Source organism: Myotis lucifugus, unplaced genomic scaffold, assembly GCF_000147115.1.
Source record: "Myotis lucifugus unplaced genomic scaffold, Myoluc2.0 scaffold_173, whole genome shotgun sequence".
NCBI classification, from domain to species: Eukaryota; Metazoa; Chordata; class Mammalia; order Chiroptera; family Vespertilionidae; genus Myotis; species Myotis lucifugus.
This window is the reverse complement of record NW_005871221.1, coordinates 174,495-198,509: the sequence shown is the minus strand read 5'-3', so window position 1 is coordinate 198,509 and position 24,015 is coordinate 174,495. Positions and strand designations below refer to the sequence as shown.

The 24,015-nt window shown below is 52.2% G+C and overlaps 1 protein-coding gene across 2 annotated transcripts in view; it reads left to right on the top strand.

Moving 5' to 3' along the window:
• The window catches only part of MVB12B (multivesicular body subunit 12B), a 139,951-nt gene that overhangs the window by 32,492 nt on the left and 83,444 nt on the right, over positions 1-24,015 (top strand). For both annotated transcript variants that reach the window (XM_023760138.1, XM_023760139.1), the window contains exons 4-5: positions 995-1,124; positions 3,122-3,244. In XM_023760138.1, coding sequence (XP_023615906.1) covers positions 995-1,124; positions 3,122-3,244 — 253 coding nt within the window. The remainder of the gene's footprint in view (positions 1-994; positions 1,125-3,121; positions 3,245-24,015) is intronic.

Sequence of the window (24,015 nt, the reverse complement as noted above, 5' to 3'; positions counted from 1 at the left end):
TGTAGCTGCCAGTTCATAGGTACAGGGGAGTGACCCAGTTTCTCCAGCACCAGCGCCCCGAAGACAGGGAGGGGGAGAGGCTGAAACAGAATAAAAGGGACTTGAGAGACCGGACAGCCACGGTCAGACAAGCCAGCAGAGAAATGACATTCTTGAGATAATGAAGGGAACTTGGACACAGACTATTTATTGGGTGATATTAGGAATTGTTGTTCATTTTCTTAAGGATGATCATGGCATGGTGATTGTGTTAAAAAAGATTGTCTGCCCCAGATGCCTACTGAGCTATCGACAGGTGACAAGACATGGTGTTAGGGATTCATCTTAAATCCTCCAGCCAGGCCACGTGGGATGACACCAGCCTGTCCATTGGGGGCAGCGTTGAAACTAGATGACAGGAACATGTGGGGTCATGCACTTCGGGGAATGTTTGAAAATTTCTACAATGAAAAGGAAAAATGAAAACAGTCCGTGTAATAACGTGTGTTCACGCGCAGGTGTGTCCATGTGCCTGTGTCTGAAGGCTGCCGCAGTGAGCAGGTGCGGCGTCTCCTCGCAGAGGTGACGCGCCCCAGGAGCCCCTCTCCGCGGGGAAAGGCTGCGCTCCGGCCCGCACACCCGGCTGCCCGCTGTGGGCCCGGGGAGGGCAGGAGGCGCAGGGCCAGCCCTTCTGTCGGGCGCTTGGAGGACCAGCCCCTTCCGCCGCCAGAAAGGGAACGTTATGGGAGACCAGTGGTTCTCAACCTTCCTAATGCCGCAACCCTTTAACACAGTTCCTCATGTCGTGGTGACCCCCAATTTCATTGTTACAGATTGAACATCATTAAAGCATAGTGATTAATCACCAAAACAATATGTAATTATATATGTGTTTTCCGATGGTCTTAGGCGACCCCTGTGAAAGGGTCGTTTGACTCTCAAAGGGGTCTCGACCCACAGGTTGAGAACCGCTGGTGTAGAGACTCACACCTTTCCTTGTTGTTCTTTCCTGCAGAGGAAGTGGCTTTTAGAAAGAAGAGGCTGTGCATTAAATTCATCCCCCGGGATTCCACGGAGGCGGCGATCTGTGACATCCGGATCATGGGCCGGACCAAGCAGGCGCCCCCGCAGTACACGTTCATTGGGTGAGTCTCCATAGCCAGGTCTCTCTCGCCTCCTCTCCCTGTGTGAGCTGCAGCCAGCCCAGACCACCACGCTATCCACCCCCCGCGCCTCAGCTCGTGCCCCTCGCCGCTCTCAGGGCCTTTCGTGGCCTTGTCCTGGTGTTAATCCTTGACGCTCTGCGGGCCTTTCCAGGTGCCCCCAAGCCCAGGGGTTCTCTCCTTTGGGACCCCTGAGCCTCGGCTCTCGGCAGTTTATTCGCCCACTGAGTTCACGGCACCTTTGTTCCATGGCCAGAGACCCTGGCAGGTGGCGACTGAGGCAAACGAAGAGTCTGCTCTCAGAGTTGTGTTCTGACAGGAGAGGCGAGCAACAAACAGGACATTAATGATGATATCATTTTAGGGAGCAACAAAAATGAGACACTACAGTGAACCAGCAGCTCCTTCAGCGAGGGGGTCAGGTGGGGAGGCTTGAGTAGAGACCTCCAGCGTAAGAAGAAGCCGCCCTGCAGAGTGTGAGAGGCAGGGCCTCTGACAGAGGAGGGGACGCCCCGTGCGAACGGGCATGGCATGTCCGGGAGCAGCGTGGCTGGCTGGGCGAGCAAGGGGGAGTCGGTGAGGGGAGGGGAGCGGCCACCAGGACCTCGTCGGACATGATCGTGGTGTGGATTTTCTCCCAGTGCACCCGATGCCAGCGGGGGGTTCTGAGTCGGGAAAATCATGCTATTTCATGACCACATGATAATTCCTTGTGCAGTTTTCTGGCTGCACGTTCGTCTTCCCTGAAGAGCTGAGGGCTGGTTCACCGGCGGCCTCAGTATCGACACGGGCCTGGCTCTGAAGCCACTTCATAAGCACCAAGTACAAGGAACCTCAGGATTTCACTCTGGGCTCTTTTGACTGTGGGTGAGAGGGAACCCAGCCCAGGCTGGCGTGAGCAAAAGGAGGCGCTTGTTGGCTGGCTGCTGTCACAGCAGAGCTCAGGGCCAGGCTGGCTCAGGGTGGCCCGAAGCAGGTGCTCGGAGAACGTCACTAGGATCTAGTTTCTCCCTCTCTCCTCCTGGCTCTGATTCCAGGGGACCCCATCCCTAGACATCTTCTCCCCAGTGAGGGAATGGTGGCCCGCTTGGTTCGCCTACTATTCCTCCAGGTTCAAGTCCCGAGGCAAAGAGCAAGTCTGAGTTCTTGATCATTCAAACAGAAGTGCCAGAACTCAGTCTCATTGGTCTTGATGGACCCTCTGGGGTCCTGTGCACCCTGACCCTGTCACTGCTGCCTGGGAAATGTTCTCTCTCCCAGGCCTGAGCCATTGGAACTCAGGGACCAAGAATGAGGGGTGGCTGCCCCCAGATGCAGAGGGGAGATAAAAAGTCAGACTGGGGAGTGAATGGATGCTGGGTGCCCTAAAGACAATAGATGTTCATTGTACTCAGTCACCCGAGACCCAGGATTTCATCGGTGTGGTGATGGTTTTCGGCCCTCAGCCGCGTGCCTCTCTCCCTGGCTGGCTCTGCAGGCATCTCGCTGGACCCCGTGGGGCCCCACGGATAAGTTCTATTGGCTTTTGAGATCGCCTCCTGGATCTGGGTCATGTTCTGTTTCTCTTCTTGTTCATTTAATCCAGACCCTCCTCTTTCCCCTGAAAGCCGGGCCTTTGCCCATCGGCCTGGCACAGGCTGGGTGACAGGCGAGCTGTGGTGTTTGCTTGAAGTGCGAGGGGAGCCGGTATCACTGAACTAGAAGTGGGGCTTGAAGTGGATTGTCGTGTAAACACCCACAATTAAATGACAAAATTAAAAAAATTTAAAGACAGAACCAAGGAAAGTGCAGTAGGAAGGCAGGAAGGCCAGCTCTGGACTGTGACACCCAGGGCCCAAGGGGGTGATGTGACCAGTCTGTGGACAACAGTTCCCTGGTGTTTGAGGCTGTGATTCTTTTAAAGGAGTTGGTTTGCTTTGTCGCTCAGGTAAATGCTTTGTGCTAAACTGCGCCATGAAGTTTTCTCTTTTCTCCTAAAGGGAACTGAACAGCATGGGGATCTGGTATCGAATGGGCAGAGTTCCAAGAAACCATGACTCATCTCAACCCACAACACCTTCCCAGTCGTCAGCTGCTTCCACCCCAGCCCCCAGCCTTCCCAGGTGAGGCCTGGTCCTGGCATCTCGTGCTGCGATGCATGTGACAGTCACGTGGTCTTGGTTTCCAGGGCACATGTTTCAGAACCCCTCCCCTCAGTATCTGCTGAAATCGTGCAGAAGCAATCTACCTTTGGAGGATGTTTTAAAATCCAATTAGAAATCTTTGCATTACTTGAATGTAAAGGCCATTGTGTATTCTGTCCTGCACACATTCTGAGGCCCCTAAAGTAGCAGCGCATGCAGCTTGAAGGGCTGGCGGCTGCACGCAGGCAGGGCCTGCAGCCCCGTGGCTGGAGCCTGGCCGGAGGAAGTTGCAGTTCCTTCTCTGCCTGGGCCAGCCACTCATTTGAAACCCAGGAGGGTTGGTAAGTAATTGTGTTCATTTTCACATTGTTCCTTTTCCCAATGAGTAGAACTAAGACATGAGCAGTTTGGGTTTGAGAGAATAGTGAGAAGTTTTTCGGGAGATGTTAGTTTTAATCATTGCTTCCACAAAGAAATTCCGGAGAGCAACCTGGGCGCTCTGCAGCCAATTTCAGTCGGAATCGAGGTGGACACGGTCTCCACTTTCTGCAAGGTGCGGGTGGGAAAGGAATCCTGTCACTAAAGAAACCTCGCATCACTAGGAGGAAATTATTTGAGGACAAGGAACAACAAACAGTGATGATGGATTAAGTTTGAGATGGGGATCACAAAAGTAAATAAAACAAGAAAGGTTTGGCGGGGCGGTGTCATTGGGGATTGATGTAACATAAATGAGGATGGATCTAGAAGCTTCTATGTGGGCGAATAGAGATGAACACAATCTGTCAGGATCAGGGCAAAATGGTCACTGGTGGGCTCCCCCTCCTGATCCACGACCCACGCCTTGCCCGTGGAGGTGCAGGGGTGGCGGGGCTGCACTGGTCTCTGAGCATCCGCCTCTCGGAAGAAGCCAGCAGCTCCGAGGGCTCCGTCCTTCAGCTCATCCTCCATAAAGACAGTCTGGGCTTTCTCCTGACAGACCACAGCCAAGAGTGGTCCTTCAGCTTAACCACCCCTGGAACCGCCTGAGACTTCAGAAGCGGTTTTCCAGTTCACTTCGCTGGGAAAAGACACAGAGAGCGAATGAGTACCAGAGGGCAGGTGGAGCAGCTGAGCGTCTCTGGTTGGTTTAGGACAGGGGTGGGGAACGTCCAGCCATGGGCCGTATAAGGCCCTCGAAATCGTTTGGTCTGGCCCTGCCAAGGCATTAGGGGTGAGTTAATGAATTAAATGTTTGCCCAAATATAGCAGGCTACTTTTAAGTTGATAATTGTTATGGCCTTCGAATGATGTTGTAAATATCCAATGGCCCTTGGCAGAAGAAAGGTCCCACCCCTGGGTTAGGAGCTCGAGGCTAATGCAGCTCAGTTCAGCGCTTGCTCACTACGCAGGGCAGGTCAGAGGTGCAATCACCATGGTCACCTGTGCTCGGGCAGCTCAGGCCCATCACCTGTGGGCGGGTTCATTTAGGCTCATCCCTGGGGTAGTTACAGCTGCTCCCTGTTGACATCATATGGCTTGGAAGGACCTAGAAACAGGCACAACCACAGGGCAGGTTTTACCTTTCTGTTGGGTAAAGAAAGTGCTGCTTCTCCCAGGGAGTTAAAGCAGGAGGCCCGGTCTCCACAGAAGGCTGCCGGTCAGTGGTGGAGCACGGTCGCTGGCCACTGAGGTGAGAGGGCCCGAGACACCCGGGGCAGCACCGGGCGGAACTGCAGGTGGTGTTTATAAGGCTTATATATTTTATAACCTCTTGTTGTATAGTTTATGGTTTACAGTGGTTGTAAGGAAATTGGATCAGTTTTGTTTTACTTGCCAAATAAAACAAATGTCAAAATAGTCAATATAAAATGTATTCTAATTTGGCTGAGTTAAGTCAGTCAGTAGGATAATTGAATGTTACAGTATTGCTTCCCAGTCAAAACCACTGTCTCTCCCAGCTCTCCACTGGCGCTGGGCGGCGGTTTACAAGCGCCTGCGCACCTGCCGAGCCTCCCGAGTCATAGGGCTTCTGTGCCTTTGATTTCTGTGTTGTTTTCTTACCCAGCGTCTTTGATAATTTTTAAAAGATGAAATGCTGATCACTTACTCAAGTTTTCCATTGAAGATTGATGAACGGATGAGTGCGTTACTTTATCCCTTGAGGCTTCAGGTCTCTCTAATCTCCCAGCAGAGGAATCTGGCAGCTTCCGCTCTCCCCTCCCCAAGCCTCAGACGTTACGCTGACCTGGCAGCCTCTTCTTCCCTTCCTGTTTCCTGCGTCTGCGTCTTTGCTCATGTGACACCTGTGCTATCAGCTCCATGCCCCCTCTCCCAGGAAGCCTTCCCCGAACACCAGGGGCTGGGCCTGGGTCTTGGCTTTCTGTTCTGAGCGCCTCTCGGCTGTTAAGCGTTCACTCTGTGCTGTGCTCATGTTGCGACCTCCTCGAGGCAGGGCTGTGTCCAGGGCTGGGATCTCCCAGCGCTCAGCGCAGGTCCAGGCAAGTACTCCGTTTTGCAGAAATGCTTCTCCATCAGCCCTAGGACCTCGTGCTGCTCTCATCCACCGCCTCCCTCCCCCCAAAAACTCCCGAGCCCCCGAGCAATCCTGGGGATTTTCTGATTATGAGAGTAAGACAGACTTGTTGAAAATTGGCAGAATACAGAAAATAACGAACACACAGAAACCCCATTTCCGTGAGCAAAGGTGCATCATTGTCATTTTTCTGTGCACTTTTTACATAGGTGATATCAGGTCATAGCAGGTTTGTGTTTTGCTGCTTCTTACTCCTGTAGTATTGAACCACAAGCATAAGAACAACTCCCTCAAGCCTGGTCTTTGTGTGAACCAAGGATCAGGTTGCAAAGCCTAGGCTGGAGTGAGAGTGTGGTGATGCAGCGCCCTCTACCGGCCAAACGTGGAGGCGGCGGCGGCGCGGAGGCCTGGCCGCTGGTTCCTGAGCACTGGGCGTCGGGCCGTTTCCCCAGCAAATCCCTTGTGGGGCCTGGAAGGGAACGAGGGAGCAGGGCCAGGAGCAGACCGCATTGCTTTCTTGAGCTCCAGGCTTCGTCTCAAAAGTTAAAATCGTGTTGCTCTACCCCTATTTCTTATGTTGTCACTCATATTGAAAAGAATTCCCTGCCGTTTCTTGGTGAGCTCTGATCTCCAGCTTAATTCAGACAAAAGGGGCAGTTGGTGGGCCTCTCCAGGAAGAGGGGGTCATCACCTGAGGGCCTCATGGTCCCAGCAGAGCTGCCTTCTCGCTCCGGAGGCCGGGGCTGCCCAGGACGGGTGCTTTCTGCCCGCGTCCTTCCTGTGGCTACGACAGTGCCAGTCCTGGGCCAGAGACCGCGCTGTCCTTTCATGGTGGGCCTGCGGAGACCGGAGACGGAGGCTGCCCCCTGGCTGTATCCACTGAGTTGGACGCAGTGTTTGGTGACGTTTGTGGCAAAAGGCGGGATTCGGTCTTGGCAGAGCTGCTCTTCCTCAGTCAGCGACTCTCTCTCACTCATCTCCGCACATGTTTCTGAGCTTCCAAGTGGAGAAGGTGATGCCGCCTCTCCCAGGAGCTCGGAGCCTCTGTTTCCTCTCTGGGCATCAGCCCCCACCCCCTCCCCCCCCAGTGGGCTGAGGCACCCCTTCTCTTCTGGGCAGGCCTGAGCTCTGCAAGTCCGCCGCCGCCGGTGCAGGCCTTTCCAATTCTCTTCTGTGCCGCTGCCTGGGGGCCGGTGCAGATGGGGACGCACCTTCCAGCTTCAACCAGGTCAGCCCTCCACTCCTCTCATGCACAGGGCCTCACCCACGATTCTGCTGGGGAGAGAAGGTTCCGCCGCTGCCGGCGCCAAGGTGTGGAGGCTTTCTGGGAGGCGGGTGCATTCACCGTGAAGGAGTCCCCGTCGCCCTGGGGTGTGGGTGAGGGGATGGTCTGTGTCCTCCCAGCTTGGCCCTGGTGCACTGCACCGCCCGGCTGCTCAGCTGCAGAGCCAGTGGCTTGATCAGACCTCAGAAGCCTGTGGATCAAATGTGTAGAGGACACAGAGTTGTTGGGGAGCTGAAGTTCTGAGTGACAGCCGATCCTCCACCACTCGCTCCTCAGCCGGAGCCCCGCGGCCAGGAGATGAGAGGTGACGGGCAGGCACGGACGGGCCTCTGAGGAGACTTGGCTTAGCAGCGGTGTGAACGACCGGGCATGCGCCTGGGTGTGTGGAGTGCAGCCTGGTGTGCGCAGCGGGCACGTCCGTTAGGCACTGCCCCACGCCTCTGCCTCTGCTGGGAAGGTCGCGTCACCTGCACGCACACCTCGGGAAGGCCGCCGCCTCCAGCGCTGCCCGAGTATGAGGCCTCGCTGCACTCAGACCTGGTGGAGGGAGGCACGGCAGCTGGCTGTGGGGGTTTGCATGGTCGTTGCGAAGGAGGTTTAAACATGGAGGAGATGTCAGTGGTGTTTCCAGGTGGGGAGGGGTCATTGAAAGCCCCAGAGGCAAAATTCGATCAGGAAGTTAGAAGGCGGTAGATCTGCGCTTAACATTTTAAAAAATGAGCAAAGGAAACCTCCCCAAAGTAAAAACTGCTTGGCCTCGGAGAAGCCGACTTCAGGGGGGTGAGTTCCCAGCTGCTGGCATCAGTCAGACAGCCTCTGGGTTCCGCAGACGTTACGCGATGTCATATTCCCTGCCCCCACGCTCAGAAGTTCAGGCTCAGGAGACCATGTTAGGGTCGCACACACGTTGCCAAGGGGCCTCGGGAGCTCTGTGGGCGGGGAGGGTGCCGAGCAGTAGGTGTCTGTCCCCGAGGTCTGCTCACCCGACTTGTAGCCGTCACCTTCTGAGGTCCCAGAGCCGGTGTCAGAGGAGGCCAGGATGACCGCAGAGTGACTGCCTGACCCTCACCACGGCCCGGCCCAGCCTGGGCACCCGAGAGCTCGTCCCTTTCCGAGTCCATCTGAAATATGCAGTCCGGACTCGAGCGCTGGAATTCTCAGGACACCTCGTGTTTATGTGGTTGTTGGGCTCGGGGTGTCCTGGAGAATGTGGAGAATGTGGTTCCAGCAGCTCCACTCCGCCCTTCCCGCCGGCCTGGGGCGCTGAGGCTTGTCCATCCTGCTCCACACAGACCTCAGGCCGTGGGCAGGGCCTGTGACCTTCCTGGCACTGTCCCTCCCCTGGAGAAAGTGCCACCCTCCCGCCCAGAGCCACAGAGCAGCCTGTACCTGCGCGGCGCCCCGGGGCCTCTCCCAGGGGCCGGCCAGGGAGCTCCCTGCAGAGGGTGCGTGGCGCCCCTGAGCTGTTCACCATCTCCCGGTGATTTGTCAGCTCCCAGCAAGGTGTCAGTCACCGGTGCCGAAGTATGTTTCCTAGTGACAGACATAATTGTACTTAACTTTTTGCGTGGATGTTATCAATCTGTGACAGGTACTCTGGGAAATGGGGCATTTTGATTGCAGAGGATCTGTCACATGCACTTACTCTTCCTCTCAGGGACACCCGGGTTCAGTCACAACTTTTGCATGTCGATGTCAGGTTTTGAGAACATAGATCCTTGCTGACCTCAAAAACCGTTCCGTCATTCCCACCCCAGGGCTGTCGTCTGAAAGGTTAATGGCTCCTCCTGAAGGAGAGAGAACCAGGCCGCGGTGATCTGAATTCAGGCCATGCGCCCAGGCCTGTCCCCGTCGGCCCATTGTCAGAGCCCATGAGCTGCTGTGTCCAGCCTCGCTGACCCGCCTCCCTACGATGCCTCTTGACCCACCTGCCGAATAAGCCAGTGACGAGCGGAGCCTTAGCTCACGGCGGGCGTCCTGTTGTCCACGCTGACAGCCCCAAATCCTCAGGCTGCCCGTTGTCAGTGACAGTGATAAGATGCTCTTTGTACCACAGGTGACACCTCACCTGCTGCTGCTGCAGGACTTGAACGAGAGGCCCCGAGTGGCGCAGATCGGGGCCGTGTCCTCCTTTCCTGTCCAGGTATTTGCCACCCGACCCGAGTGGCAGGGGGTTTGGCCAACCTTGACCATCTGCAGGGCTTGTCCAGGCTTCGCCGTGCCTGCCTTTGAGAAGGCCCAGCAGGGTCTCCTCTTCATAGGTTTCACAGGAGGAGGCCCAGCCCCGAGGACTGGAGGGGAGGACATGTTAGAGCTGAAGCTGTGCTCTGATACGAGGTTCATCGTGTGTGAGAAGGTGTGTGTCCCGCATCGGGGACAGATTAGAAGGCAACGCCAAGGACTGATGCAGGGGTTTGTTTTCCTAACAGTAAACACACCGTGACTTGGGCTTTTGCTGCATTTCCAGGGCAGCAAGAGACGGTTTGGGGCAGGTGAGCCGGGGGAAGGGCTCTGCCCTCGTCCCGTCAGCGGTGGCCTGCGAACCCTGACATCTGCAGGGCTTGTCCAGGCGTAGCCGTGTCTGGCTTCACTTGGAATAATGAGCCCTCCTTTTCCTTCACAAAGAAACCACACACACGTGTATTGCTTTGTTTAACCGAAGAGGGACACACACTTTCACATTCTTCCTCGGTGTGACTCCTCTTGCAGATTTTTTCTTCCCTTTGTTTTTGCACAGGGACACAGGTGGGCATTGTGCATTGTGCATGTGACCTGTCCTCTCTCTGAAGTGCTACCTCCCACCGACTCCAGGCGAAAGTACCGACAGCCGGGGTGTCTCACAGAGGACCCTTGAGGGTGGGGCTTCCAGGGGCTCAGGTGTCAATGAACGGCCCACGTGGACTCTGCCCGTAACCCTAAAGTCCCAGGTCTCCTGCCATCCTGGTGGGCTTTTCAAACACGCACACGTTCTCTTTCTGTGTGGAACCTTCACTGGCTTCCTGTTGTCTGACGTGTCTCCCACATCGACTCACGTTAACGGGGAGTCTCCTCTCGGCTCCCAAGCACGGCATCCTCCTTCCGGAAGCCTCTCCGCTCCGCCAGTGCCTGTGCCTCGCCTCTGCCGCACCTGCCCTCCTGCGTGCCGAGCCGGGCCTGTCCGCTCCACACCTGGGGTGCCCTCTCCTCGTCTGGGAAGCACACGCTCTCGCGCTTCCCCTTCCTCTCCTGCCGTCGCCGGGCACAGCGTGGCCTTCCCGTGCCGGTCTCGCTGCCTGCCTGTGCTTGGTCTCACGGCTACACTGGCGGGCTTAGTGATGACGGATTCTCATGCTCCTTCTTCCCTTTAAACCAGTGTTTCTCAACCTTCTGGCCCTTTAAATACAGTTCCTCATGTTGTGACCCAACCATAAAATTATTTTCGTTGCTACTTCATAACTGTAATGCTGCTACTGTTATGAATCGTAATGTAAATATCTGATATGCAGGATGGTCTTAGGCGACCCCTGTGAAAGGGTCGTTCGACCGCCAAAGGGGTCGCGACCCACAGGTTGAGAACCGCTGCTTTAAAGCCTCGGGAAAGGCTAGTGGCAATGAAAGAACAGCGATGGCAGCACCGCATCCCTGTGCCTCCAAACTCAGCAGTACTTTCTTCAACTGTCGTCTCATTGGATGTTCACAGCAAGTGCTCAGGGAGGAATGTGTGGCCTGAAAATATTCATTAAACATATATAGTACGCTGGCTTAGATACATAAGACGAGGCCTCACATACTAGTATTTATACATCGCTCCTTCCACTTGTTCTTCCGTCCCATCAGCAGACTTACTTGTGCTTCTTCGGTATCAGGCCTGTTCCAGGTGCTTTATGAACAATAACTCATTTAACCCTCATACAGAGCTGTGGGCCCGGTACTGTCATCACCTCTGTTCTGAGACGAGGAAACGGGGGTCAAGGAGGTCGAATGCCTTTCCCGGGGTCACACAGCTGAGTGTTGAGGTGGGATCTGAACGCAGGCAGGTGAGCTCCCTTGGGGTTACACACTGTCCCTGCGCCCTGATGCTTACAGTCGCTGGTCGTCCCTGGTTGTGAATCACTTCATCAGGGGGCTGGTTGTGGGCGCAGCCACTCCAGTGCGTGTCCCAGCCGTCTTCACACGTGGCGTCCCCGGGCTCCTGCCCAGCGACTGGGAGACAGGACTGCCCAGCCCGTGCCCGTGGGGGTGGGGAGCTCATCCGCTTCTGTCTGCATCCCCACCTTTTGGGAGACAAGCAAACGCTGGCCGGGGTCCAGTCCCCTTGAGGTTTGGATGGTGACCGAGGGAACAGGCACAGGCCTGCGCACCAGGGTCCCGGCGTTGGGTCCTCGGGCCCTTGGATGGCTCCCGAGTCCTTGATGAAGCCAGGTTACAGCCGTTGGATTGAATCTGGTGATCAGCAGAGTGGTGAGCCGAGACCTACAGAGGAAGGCTCTCCGAGCCTCCTTCCAGCGCTGTCACAGGATCACACTTGGTGGTGGAGTCACAAGACTGTTGAAGGCGTGATTTTTACCGGAATGCAGTTTGGTTTTGTTAGACAGGAATGGTGAGCTCAGGCTGAGCGATTCACTTTTTATATCAGTGTTTCCTGTGGCTTCTTGGGAAGCCAGAGCTTCTGTTTAAGGAAGAATGGACTATTCGTCTGTGCAGCGCCCCCCGGAGCTGGCCTTCTCGGCCCCCTTCGCACCTCCAGTTCTGGCCAGGCACTTGCTGCCTGTGAGTGTGTCCTCTCTGTAATGTCTGTGACGGTCTGTGGTTTTCCGTGGTGGCTCTGGTGGTGACGTGTGCCTCGTCCTGAGAACAGGGCTGCAGACGTGGGATGGCTTCCTCCCGGCTGGCTCTCCGTGCGCCGGAGCGCGTGTGCAGTGGGGCTGAGCCCGGGGCGTGGAGAAAGGCCTTCCTCAGGCTATGAGAATAGTTCTCCGTGTGTCAGGACACATTTGTCAGTTCCCTTCAGGGTCGGTTTTGTGAGCCGGAGCATTTAGAGGCGCACATTTTGCCTTTTATCAGAGTGGAGGCTGACAGTCTATTTGCAGGCAGCTAGTCTGTGGAATATTTCACCTCGTCTCTCGGTGTGAATTTAGCTGCCAAACAAAGTAAAAATGGGTGTTAAACAAGCAATATTTCCCGGGACTTTACCACCTCCCCTCCCCCCGCCCCACCTTGCCGTTCTATTTCAAGACAGGGTTTCAATTATCGGATATTTAACAAAATCCTTTGCTTGCAGTAATTTTTCTAAGGCCCTTCTGATTGATTTGGGGTGGGCTTCTGCCCACGGGGAGGGCAGCATTGAACTTGAGCAGCAGGTGTTTCATTTCCAGTTGAATAATAATACTAATTATTATTATGAGAATAAACACAGTTATCATCATTATTATTTCAGCTACAATTTTTTGAGCATCTTGTGTCAGGCACCATGTAAACATTTGGTGTGTGTTGTTTTAATCTTCATAACCATGCTGTGAGGTGAGTCACAGGTCCTCCTCTTAACAAGGGAGGAGACTGAAGCTTGCAGGGGCTGAGACTGACTTACCCAAGGGCAGAGCGTTAGGATTAGAGGAGGCAGGATCGGAACCCAGGTCCCACCATTGCATCTCCCCGCCTTCCAGGAGCCTCAAGACTCCCTGAATATGGGGACGCTCTGCCTCAGAGTGTGCTGCACCCAGTGGGCACCGCCGGGCACCAGACGTGGCCACGAACTGTTCCAGACCGTGGCCAACATCCCCCCCATTAGTCATTGTTGTACTTTGCTCAGCACATTGTCTTCCCCCGATTTGGGGACTGGGCAAGGAGGGGGCGAACGTTGCCGGAGGTTCTTTGTTACGGTCTGGTGTTTTCTGTGGGCCGTTCACCGCCTGCCCTGCGCTCTCACGCTCGCGGCCTTTTATGAATCTGAGTTTGGCAGCCTCACTCCTCTTGGAGTTCGGAAAGGGGATATTTTAGACGGCTGGAAGAAGATGAAAAGCTAGCTGTGTCCATATGTTCCTTGTTTTTAAAAGTAGGGTCAGTGAGGTTTAGAGACTCTTTAAATATTTCAGTTTTTAAGATTAGACCCGATCATCTGGAATGGACGTGCGGTGCCCGCGGCCCCAGACGGGCTTTTTCCTTCATTTCTTTTATATGGGAGGTAGGTGTCTGGGCATCGCAGGGTTCAGTCTAATAAAACTGAAACGCGGTGAATAAATGCCATGATTCGGAGCTGCTGCAGCTATGAAGCTCCGTTTCCTTTTTTTTTTTTTTTTTTAGTAATCAGTGACTTGAAAAATAGCAGATTGGCACAAGGATGGTAATTTAAAGAACCGAAAACTCCAAGCTTCAAAGGAGGACAGTCCTGGGCGTTTTTCTAAGGAAGCGTTTTCCTCACTCACTCAGGTTTTCCCCATTGAGAGTAGACATCCATTCTGAAATGTGAATGGTTCAAATTCAACATGTTAGTTAAGACAGGGCAGTCGTGTGCCCCATTTTCTCCTGAGTTATGAGTGGGACATGACATGGTGGTTTTTCTTGATCCCAAGATCCTTATAGAAGCCCAGAATCAGAGTGACCGTTGGGCCCAACCCTGAGACTCCAGTGGGGACCTGGGCAGAGGTCTGATGGCCACACTCGGGGAGAGGCATAGCGGGCCCGGCCGCCGTCCTGTGCACCTGGCACTTACACGCTCCACCCTGAGGTGAGACCAGAGCGATGTCACTGCCCGTGGCCACCACATGCGCGACCTGCTGGAGCCAGCGCCTGGGGTGGGTGGCCGTGGTCACACCCTTGGCCTGGACTGTCTCCCCGGGCCCTGCCCCTCTCCCACGCAGAGGAAGCGGAGCGCTCTGCCCGCTGGCATCCTGTCAGGTTCTGTTCACTCTTCATACCTCTTCCATCCTCAGTTTCAGATGTGATTTGTCAGTTTAGAGGAGGGAGTCATTAATAACCATTATTTAGAACTGTCGAGTCTTCCTCTCTGTGTGTGAGTGTCTGAGTTAAGCATCCAAAAAATTGGCCTTGTTGGTGGCAAACGGGGCCTCCACGGGGACAGAGCCGACCGCCCCGCCCCCACCCGCCTTTCTTGCGTGCCAGTTGCTCCAAGTCTGTCTTTAATCACCAAGGGGCAGCGACCGAGTGGCTAAAGCACGTCCTCCTGGAATTCATTAGTGTTATTACCAAGGACCGTGCTGTAAATTGTTGATTTTTTTTAACTGCTTGGAAAAAATTTCTCCTTAACTGTTTCATTTTAATGTGCTTCAAGAAAGGAAAGTTTTTTCTTGTCAAACATTTGAGACAAAATGGTTCAGAAACCCTGACTTCAGTTTCCACCGGGCGTGGGCTCGGAGCCGTGTCCGAAATGAAGCCGGTGCCCTGTCATCACCGTCAGGCGTGGGGGCTGCGGAAGAACCCCAAGCCTTCCGACGGCGGTTAAGAAAAGGAATCGGCACTCAGTGTATCTGTTAATGCACGTTGTTATTCTTTAACATTAAAATTCCACTAAAGTACTAATAATTACTGTTAATATCTTCCCGTGGAAACTTACAGCAAAGGAGCAATAGTAGAAACAGTATTTAAGGGAGAGCTGCCGGCATGATAAGAATGCAAATAAGTGTTATTAGCCTAATGATTTTGTCGTCGCCATGGCTGTGCGGCGGCAGTGTTGTGAATATGTCACCCGGCACCCGTGAATTTGGAAAGTGTGTCAAAACACAACTTCAATTAGTTTGCTCTAATTATGGCTCTGGAGAGTTTGTAACTACATCACTCCTCATTAAAAGAGATTTTCTTCTATGGATTAATGCAATATACAAAGGAAAGTTTCAAAGTTCCCGACGCCACTTGCTCCCGCAAGGAGCAGGCTTGGAGCAGGGCTGACGGATGCTGGGCCCCCCCTGCCAGCCTGGCGGGGTGGCGGGGGCCGAGCCCAGGGCAGCGTGGGCCGCTCATTCCTCTGTCCCGCAATCAGCTTCCTGCTCAAAGTGGCCATCGCAAATGGAGCCTCCACAATTTCCAAAAGAGGGTAATTGAACCCATCTCGAGCTTTTAAGAGAAATTTGCTAATCTGGAACGATTGGCATGTCCCTCATCGTGAGCTTCTCCGTGGGGTCTGGGGATCTTCAGACCTACCATTTCCAAGTGCAGCGTGCAGTCAGCCTTGGTCCCTTCCTGGGGGCCTGGAGGAGACTGCGAGGGGAAAGGTGTTGTTCTTGGTCGTGCAGAATCACATGGTGTCTATGAAATGTCAGCAAAAGTTTTCATACAGTGAAAGAGGACTTTAAGGAAATGTTAATCTCTTGTCTAAACTGATAGTTATAAATGCTATTGTCGAGCTGTTACCATTTGGAGAAGAGAAAAATAAATTCACACTTTCTTGTCCTGTTACCGACGTTCCCCTCCCCTGGGACACTGGCGGTGTTCCCACGGTGCCCGCCTCTGCGAGGGTGTGGACGGCGTCTGTGTCAGGGGGCTGGACCAGGCTGGACCTGGAGCTGCTGCCTCTCCTCGCCCCACAGCACCCTGTGACCCCACTACATGGGCAGCGCAGGGTGCGTTTTTAATCCAAGTGTTAAACTTTAGGGTGCTGGCTGAGGAGGCCTGGGTTTTGGTTGCCCCCATCCAATTTATTTGTGCAATGCCAAATATCCACGATACAGCTTTGAGTACGTTTTTGTTGACTTTAAGTGCTCTCGTTGTCATTATTTTTGGTGAGCACAAGGGGTGCGTGTGTGAGATGAGTGACTCGGCCACCTTGACGACACCGTCCCTGTGACCTGGGGGGAGTTTCTTCACTCCTCTGAGCCTCAGTTTCCTCTTCTGTAAAATGGGGATGAGAAAACCTTCTTCGCAGGGTTGTCGTGAGAACTAAGTGGGGGAATATATGGAAGTGCCCCCCCCAGGCACACAGTGGGCGCTCGCGCATATGCTTTCTGCCCAGAGTTCCTTCCGGAGCGGAGTCCCGGCACAGGCAGCCCACGCCCTCAGGCCTTGCTGTTGCCACCATTGGCTCCTTTCTGCTCCGGCGGTAGCGTCAGTCACCAGCACTCTGAGTGCCACAGGTCAGCCTGTGGGCGCAGGCGTCCTCCCCTGCAGAGCGGGGGCAAGAATCTGTGCTCACGGTGAGCAGCTGGTAAGGGGTTAAGATAGTAATTGTGTAAGTCTTCCAGGCTTTCTCCCAGTTCTGCGATAATTTGATGAAGAACTTCACCCTAATTAAATATTCAAATTAGGAATAAGTGTCAATATGGCTTCCCATTGCCTGGAATGATGATTTATTGTATTCGAAACTCTAGTGGCTCACTGTAATCTAAACCGAACCGTTGCTCTTGATTATTTCTGCACCACACTTGCCATGCCTGTGTTTTAAGATTTAAACTAGTAATTGATTTGCCATATGCTGTCGAGCTGCACATACTTTAAAGCTCCGCGTGGAGGAACTCGGGGAGTTTGGAATTGTGATTTCCTCCGTCTTCCAGGGGCAGCTTTTCTTCCTGGTCCGTGCGGAGCGGTGTGTTTGGGGGTGCGTGCGTCTGTGTTGCCCAGGAGGAAAACTCATTACACAGCCCGGTTGGCAGTTTGAAGTTATACTGACCCTGGCAAGTGGGCTGCTCGAATGGAAAGTGAGCGAGTCTGAGTCTGTGCTTCCTTCGTGCTGGCGCCGCCTCGCCGCGGAGCATGGCATGGGGGCAAACGCGTACGCCCACGTCCTGCGTGGCCCGTCTCCTTCGCCGTGTGACCGTGGGCACGTTTCCTACCCTCTCTGAACCTCCTTTCCCCTGTCTGTAGAATAAAGCTTACCTGCTGGGTTGGGAAGGTTAGAGGTGAGTGTGAAGCGTGAGGAATAGTGCAGGTGCTCAGTGAGTGGTCGCTGTCATAGTCCCAGGTGGCTCCAGGGGCAGGGCCTTCAGCCCCCCTCCCCCCACCCCGTCCTGCAGAAAGCCACTCCCGACCTTGACCTTCCGAGTCAGAAGTTCCCTCGCATTGCTGACTTCCAAGCCTCCATGCCCGTGTCTTACTTTGTGGCAGCGCTTGGGTCTGTGTGGACTCCGGCGTTCCTGTTAGTGCTCAGGGTTTCCTGCCACACTGTGCGCTCTCCTCCCGGCGGGGGAGCCGGCTGCCGTGTCCCTGGACGCTTCTCAGGGCCTGGTGCAGTGTCTGCGTGGTCGGTGCTCAGTAGATGTGCTCCTTTTGTTTTAAAATGAAAGCATATAACCTATAGTCCTTTGTTTGCATATCTTCCGACAATTAGAGCTTTTTACTTCCTAATTTAGGGATTTGTATATGAGTTTCAATTTAATTTCCTAAAGGGGGAAAGCTATGGGTCTCATTTGTTTTTGTTTTCATTTTTTTTAGTTTTGTTGTTTTTTATTTTTGTTTTTGTTTTATTCTTTTAGAGAAGTTTTAGGTTTACATCAAAATTGAGAGAAAGGTACAGAGATTTTGCATATGCCTCCAACCCCATTATCAACATCACTTACCAGATGGTACTTTTTTTTTTTCACTCAAGGATGAACCTGCATTGACATGTCATAATCACCCAAAGCCCATAGTTTACCTCAGGGCTCACATTGGTGCTGCACATTCTGTGGGTTTGGACAAATGTGTAACGACATACGACTGCCATTATAGCGTCATACAGAGCATTTCACGGCCCTAAAACCCTCTGTGTACTGCCTCTTCCTCTTCTCCCGCAACCCCCTCTGGCAACCACTGATCTTTTCACTGTCTCTATAGTTTTGCCTTTTCCAGAAGGTAGGTCATATAGTTGGAATCAGACAGCCTTTCAGCTGACTTCTTTCTCTGAGTAATATACACTTATCATTTGGTTTTTTAAAGTATCTCAGTGCCAAACACGGTGCTTGGCATATAGCAGGAGCACAGGGTCTAACCAGAGCCGCCTGTGTGCCTGCCGACACCAGGCTCCGTCTCCCCGGGAAGGGCATTGTTTCACTGGGTGTATTTGGAATTAAGTTTCGGGTCTGGGCATAGAACTTTATGAATATAATTGTAGAGGAAATAGGTCTGTTTTACGTTTTGCAAAACCTCACTTGATTTTCCTGGTATCATTACAAAACAAAAACAGTGTTTCATCAGACCATGAGAAATGATAGTAAACTTTGCACACGGAGATTTCTCTCTGAGGTTGGCTCCAAAATCAATAAGGGAAAATAAAGCCACACCTAAAAATATTTTAGGGCCGAGAATCATGAAAATCACAGCATTTCTGGCCCGGCCGGTGTGGCTCAGAGGTTGAGCATTGACCTATGAACCAGGAGGTCACGGTTCGATTCCCAGTCAGGGCACATCCCCGGGTTGCGGGCTCAACCCCCAGTGTGGGGCGTGCGGGAGGCAGCTGATTGGTGACTCTCATCATTGATGTTTCTGTCTCCCTCTCCCTACCTCTCTTAAATCAATAAAAACATATATTTTTAAAAATCATAGCATTTCTGTTTTAGTGGAACCAAGTTATAAGAAAAAATTTGCAAGATTTTCTCCATCTCTGGGTCTTTAGAGATCTGAATCCTACCTCGGAATCTCAGTGTGGAAGCCAGGGGACCTGGAGCGGGAGTCCTGGCTCTGAGGTCTTTGAGGGGGTGCTGGTCAGGCCCTTTTGGCGGAAAATGATTCATTTTAATTACCTTCCAGGGCGATCGGTACCTGAGCATATGGTCCTTAAGAAATAAGCTCCCTGAACTGTCAGTGAGTGTGGGCAGCGGGCAGGGACCTGGTCTGACACCGCTGACCAGCCTTGGAGAGTGGATGCTGGAAAGGTGCTTATTAAAATGCCAGCAGGTGTGGCCGCGGCCCCTGCCTGTGGCTCCCGCACCCTGCCTGTGCCAGGTGTTTTATAAGAGCCTTTTTCTTCATTAAATGGCATTCATTAAGCACGTCCTTACACCTGGCACGGAAGCTGCGCGTCACAGATGACTTCTTCCCAGTGGTGTTTGCAGGAATAAAGTGGAATTTCATTTAGCCATTTGCTCTGTTCTCGCTCCCCCTGACCACCGTAACTCAATTAGTGTGACTTTTGCATGTTCCTCCCCCAACCCCAGTCTGTGACTTTCCTCTGCACATTCCCGCTGGTCCTCGCCCACCAGCAGACGTGACGCCAGAAAACCAGATGTGGCTTTAGCAGCAAGAGCTGCGTGCTGTCCTGTACAAGCCTGTCGAACGCTCCCAACAACGTGGGAAGAGCTCTCCTTCTTTTCCCATCTCCTTTTCCCCAATAAATAGAAAAGATAGTTCTCATTGGAAAAAAAAAAGAAAGAAAGAGAGAGCACGTAAGAGAATGTGGAATTCACACTCCCATCTCAGAGACTTCTGCTGGCCACAGCTCGAGCACCGTTCATGATCACAGCCCTGCCTGCAGCACGGGCCACCCCTGCTGAGGTGGCAGAGCCTTCCCACCTCACGGCATGTGTGTAGATGTGTAACCACAGAAAAATATTGTACGTGTGGTATTTACATACTACATGTCATTCTGCAACTTGGTGTGGTTTTTCCCCCTTTTTTGACCTAACATGTGTTCTTTGAGATTTGGCCTTGTTGAAATAGAAATGTCTGGCTCATTAGTGTTACATGAACATTTCACCAATTCGTTGCTCTTCACGAATGCTGCCCAAGGACCCAGTTCCTGCCTCTTCTGCCCAGATCGCCCTCCCCACGCGGTCTGCACCCCGATCCCTCTCTCAGAGCCATGGCATAAGCCCCTCCGTCAGTCCCACCCAGAACACCTGTAAACATCACTTTATGGCTGCCGGCTATTCTGAATCAGACATAATGTTGTTTCTGGTATTTGAGTAGAGCATCATAATTCGGAGCTGAACTTTGTCCCTTTCCCCATCAGGGTTCACATCCAAGCTGTGCGCCTCGGGCAAGCTGCGGGACCTCTCTGAGACCATCTGCCAGAGGCTTCTCAGCGCCTCCGGGGAGGAGCCGGGTGGGAATTGCCCGTGCGGTGAGGGTGCCCCTGCCACGGTGCCAGCCGGGTGGTTTTATCGTTATTTCCTCAGGCTGGATTCCCCCGGGAAAGACTCAGTGCCGGTCCTTTGGTCTCATCTCTTCCCCATCCTGAAGTCTTAATTCTGAATCACCTGGAGCCTGTTAAACATATTTTTTTCAGAGAAAGGGCCATGAGTGCTCTTTCTGTGTTGTCGCCTTCACATGTGAGGGACAACTTGGAGGAGGAGATTTCTGACTCCCGACTTCCTTTCCCGCCCACATGCTGAGGCTCCACCATCCTCAGCTGGTCTGAGGGGTCATCTCCCCGTGTCTCCTCCCTCCCTTTTCTGCAGTTCGGTGGGCCCTGTGGCTTCTTTACTTAGGGTGTGTCTTCCCGTTTCTTTAGCGCAGGAAAGCATTTACTGAAGTGTACTCAGTGTAAGGTGTAATTTGGTGCTCTCTCCCTTCTGGGAGCATGTCCGCACCACAACTTTCCATTCCTCCTTTCCTTCCCCCAGAGGCCTGCATCTCCTAAGCTCAAAGGGACTCCACAAGGCTTGCATCCAGAGAGCAGTGGACAGCAGCAGCTCGTCCTGGGCCAACCCCCTGACCCTGTCCCCAGGACCCCCTTTCCTCCAACTTCTTAGTGAGCCAGAGCGGCCAGCCTGGGCTCCTTTCCCACCTAGCTCCTCTCCTGCTGCTTCTATCCTAGGCCCTTCCTTGTTTCACTGTCTCCAGCTCAGTGAACGTCTCTAAAAATCACCTGGACTGGTCTTGGGGGGGGTTGGGGGGTGAGAGCACCAGAGGTTAGACCCATGGGGTCAGACCAGGGCCGCGTTCAGCAACTTCGGTACTTGAGTTCTGGCCAGGGAAGAATTCAGAACCAGGACTCAAACAATAAGAGAACATTTATTTATAAAATCACAGAGGTAATTTGTAGAGGAAATGGGCTGAGGAAGCGAGTTTTGGAGGTAAAGGAAGGGGCCTTGGAGCGTGGCAGTGAGGAAGGTAATGGTAATGCACCTGGTACGGGAAGGGGAGGATGCGGGAAGGTGGGGAGCAGGAGAGGAAGGCACGGAGCACTCTGAGTCCTCGGGGTTTTAAGGGTGGCGATTTAGGGGAGGTTCCTGGGAAGATCTTAATAGAATATTCAGCCACGTTCCAGGTGTGTCCTTTCAGGGTCTAGGTCTCCACGGATTGATTGGTCAGCACCAGGGCGGGGTCATTATGCCATGCAGCTGGTCCTGAGGTCAGCCTTGTCTGGGTTAGCTGCTTTTCTGGGCCTGGAGCTGAAATACAACTGAGGCTTAGACATTATCTCTAGGGAGGAAAGGTCAAGGGGCCCAGACTGCATGGCCAGTGATGTGCTGGAGGAGGAAAGGTCACCCTGAGGGCGAGGAAAAAAATGAGCATAATTTGATGCGCTTGTCTAGTTTGTGCTTTTTTGTGTCCTATTGAAGAAGTCTTTGCCAAACCTGAGGGCACAAAGATGATCTCTCGTGTTTCTTCTAGAAGAGCTCGTGCTATTCTTGTTAAATCAAGATGCATTTAAATAGAGTATCAAGCCCTAGGCCTCCTGGACTTTATCATTTATTCCTTCCCTTTCCTCTTTTCTAGAATAGCCCCATGAATCTCTTAGGTAATTTTTAATATATGTGTGTGTGTATGGTGTGAGGTAAGCATCAAGGTTTGTTGTTGTTGTTGTTGTTTTAACATGTGGTTATCCAGTTGTTCCAGCATCATTTACTGAAAAGATCACCCTTTCCCCATTGAGTCGTCTTGGCACCTTTGTTGAAATTCAATTGATCACATATGTGTGGCTCGGTTTGGACGCAGTTCTGTTCCATTGATCTGTGTGTCTATCTTTATGCCAACGCCACCCTGTCTTGATTACTGTAACTTTATACTAAGTCTTGAAATCAGGATTGATTTAGTCATGAGTCACTTTATTGATTTTGTTTGGAATGTTGGAAGCCCTATCAGCTTCTATATTTAGTTGTTTTATTTTTAATTCAGCAAGCTTTAAACTTTTTAAATTGTAACTTCTCTTAATTGTTCTGATTTCTTTCTAATACCTAGAACATTTAGGTTGGTCTTTTTTCTCCATATCTATCATGGTTTTCTCATCATTGTCATTTCTGGGCTCTTTCTCTGCATTCTGAAAAATCGTCGGGGGGGGGGCTTATCCTACTATGTTACTAATTTAGATTTTTGAAATTTTATTTCTGCACAATTTCTAATGCAGATCATCTTTCTACACCCAACAGTAAGTTGTTTTCCCAGAGGAAATGTTCTTTTCATCTTGTCATGTGACACTTTTAAAAAAATATATTTTTATTGCTTTCAGAGAGGAAGGGAGAGGGAGAGAGAGAAACATTAATGATGAGAGAGAATCATTGACTGCATGTCCCCAACTGGGGACCAAGCCTGCAACCCAGGCACATGCCCTTGACCGGAATCGAACCTGGGATCCTTCAGTCCACAGGCTGACACTCTGTCCACTGAGCCACACTGGCCAGGGCTCGTGCGGCACGTTTTGGGTGCCTTCACGATGATGTATCCCCAGACTGGGTGCTGGCCAAAAGGCAGGCTGTGTAATTCTTCCTCTGCTCCCTCATCTCACTTGGGTGCTCATTATTGGTAGATGATCTTCTGAATCTTCATTATCTTTCTCTGTTCTCATCAACTTTGTTCTTGTTTTTTGTGTGTGTGTGTGTTTTTGGTTTTGTTAATCCTCACCTGATGATTTTTTTTTTCATTGACTTTAGAGATAGTGGAAGGCAGGAAGGGGGAGAGAGAGAGAGAGACACACACATCAATGGGAGAGAGACTCACAGATTAGTTGCCTCCCCTGGGGCAACTAATATCTCGTGTCCCACCCCTACACACTAATGTCTTGTCTTGCTTATTTTGTCTCATAAACACAAGTTGTACTCTCTGATGGGTACAACCCAGGTACATGTCCTTGGCTGGGAATCGAACCCATGACCCTTCAGTGCGCGGGGCCGATGCTCTAACCATTGAGCACACTGGCCAGGGCTCATTAGTTTTTGTAGAACCTGGGTGACAGGCTGGCCCTACAAATCACAGAGACCTGGTTTCTTTTTAGGACATGTAGCACTTTATCCTCCTAATTTGAACTTTTTCAGTCTTTTAAATATTTTCAACTATTGAGCCTTTATACCAGCGGTTCTCAACCTGTGGGTCGCAACCCCTTTGGCGGTCGAATGACCCTTTCACAGGGGTCGCCTAAGACCATCCTGCGTATCAGATATTTACATTACGATTCATAACAGCAACATTACAGTTATGAAGTAGCAACGAAAATAATTTTATGGTTGGGTCACAACATGAGGAACTGTATTTAAAGGGCCAGAAGGTTGAGAACCACTGCTTTATACCATTGAAAGTGAATAAACAAATGTAATTCTTCGTTACTTGGGGAGATATGCTGTTTAAATATCTTGTCTTGCTTATTTTGTCTTATAAACACAAGTGTGCTCTCTGAGGGGTCCATCACTGCCACTAAGAAAAGGGATCCCCTGGCTGTTTGGGGACTCGGAGGTGACTGTGTATGAGGAGCAGCAGGATCCAGGGTGAGCACCACATCCGGCTCCTCCTCACGGGCTGTGATTTTCCAGTCGAGATGTATTTAAACAGAAGCACCAAACCCTGGGCCTGGACGTATTGCTTTCACCCCTTAGCTTTCCTCTTCTCCAGAACAGGCCCAGGAGTCTCCCGGTCATTTTACATCGTTAGTCCTGCTCTGCCTTTCACTCTTGCACAGGTTCAGGCACATGAACAGTCGGGAAAAGCAAAACCCTCACGTCTCGGGCTTCACAACCCAGGCTTTTGCAGAGACACATTCAACACATTGTCCTACAACAGTGGCTTTCAAATTCTTTGGTGTAGGAATTTTATAGTCTTTAAAATTGAGGGTTCCAAGGAATTTGTGTTCGTGTGGGTTATGTTTATCCATATTTACCTTATTAGAACTGAAATTTA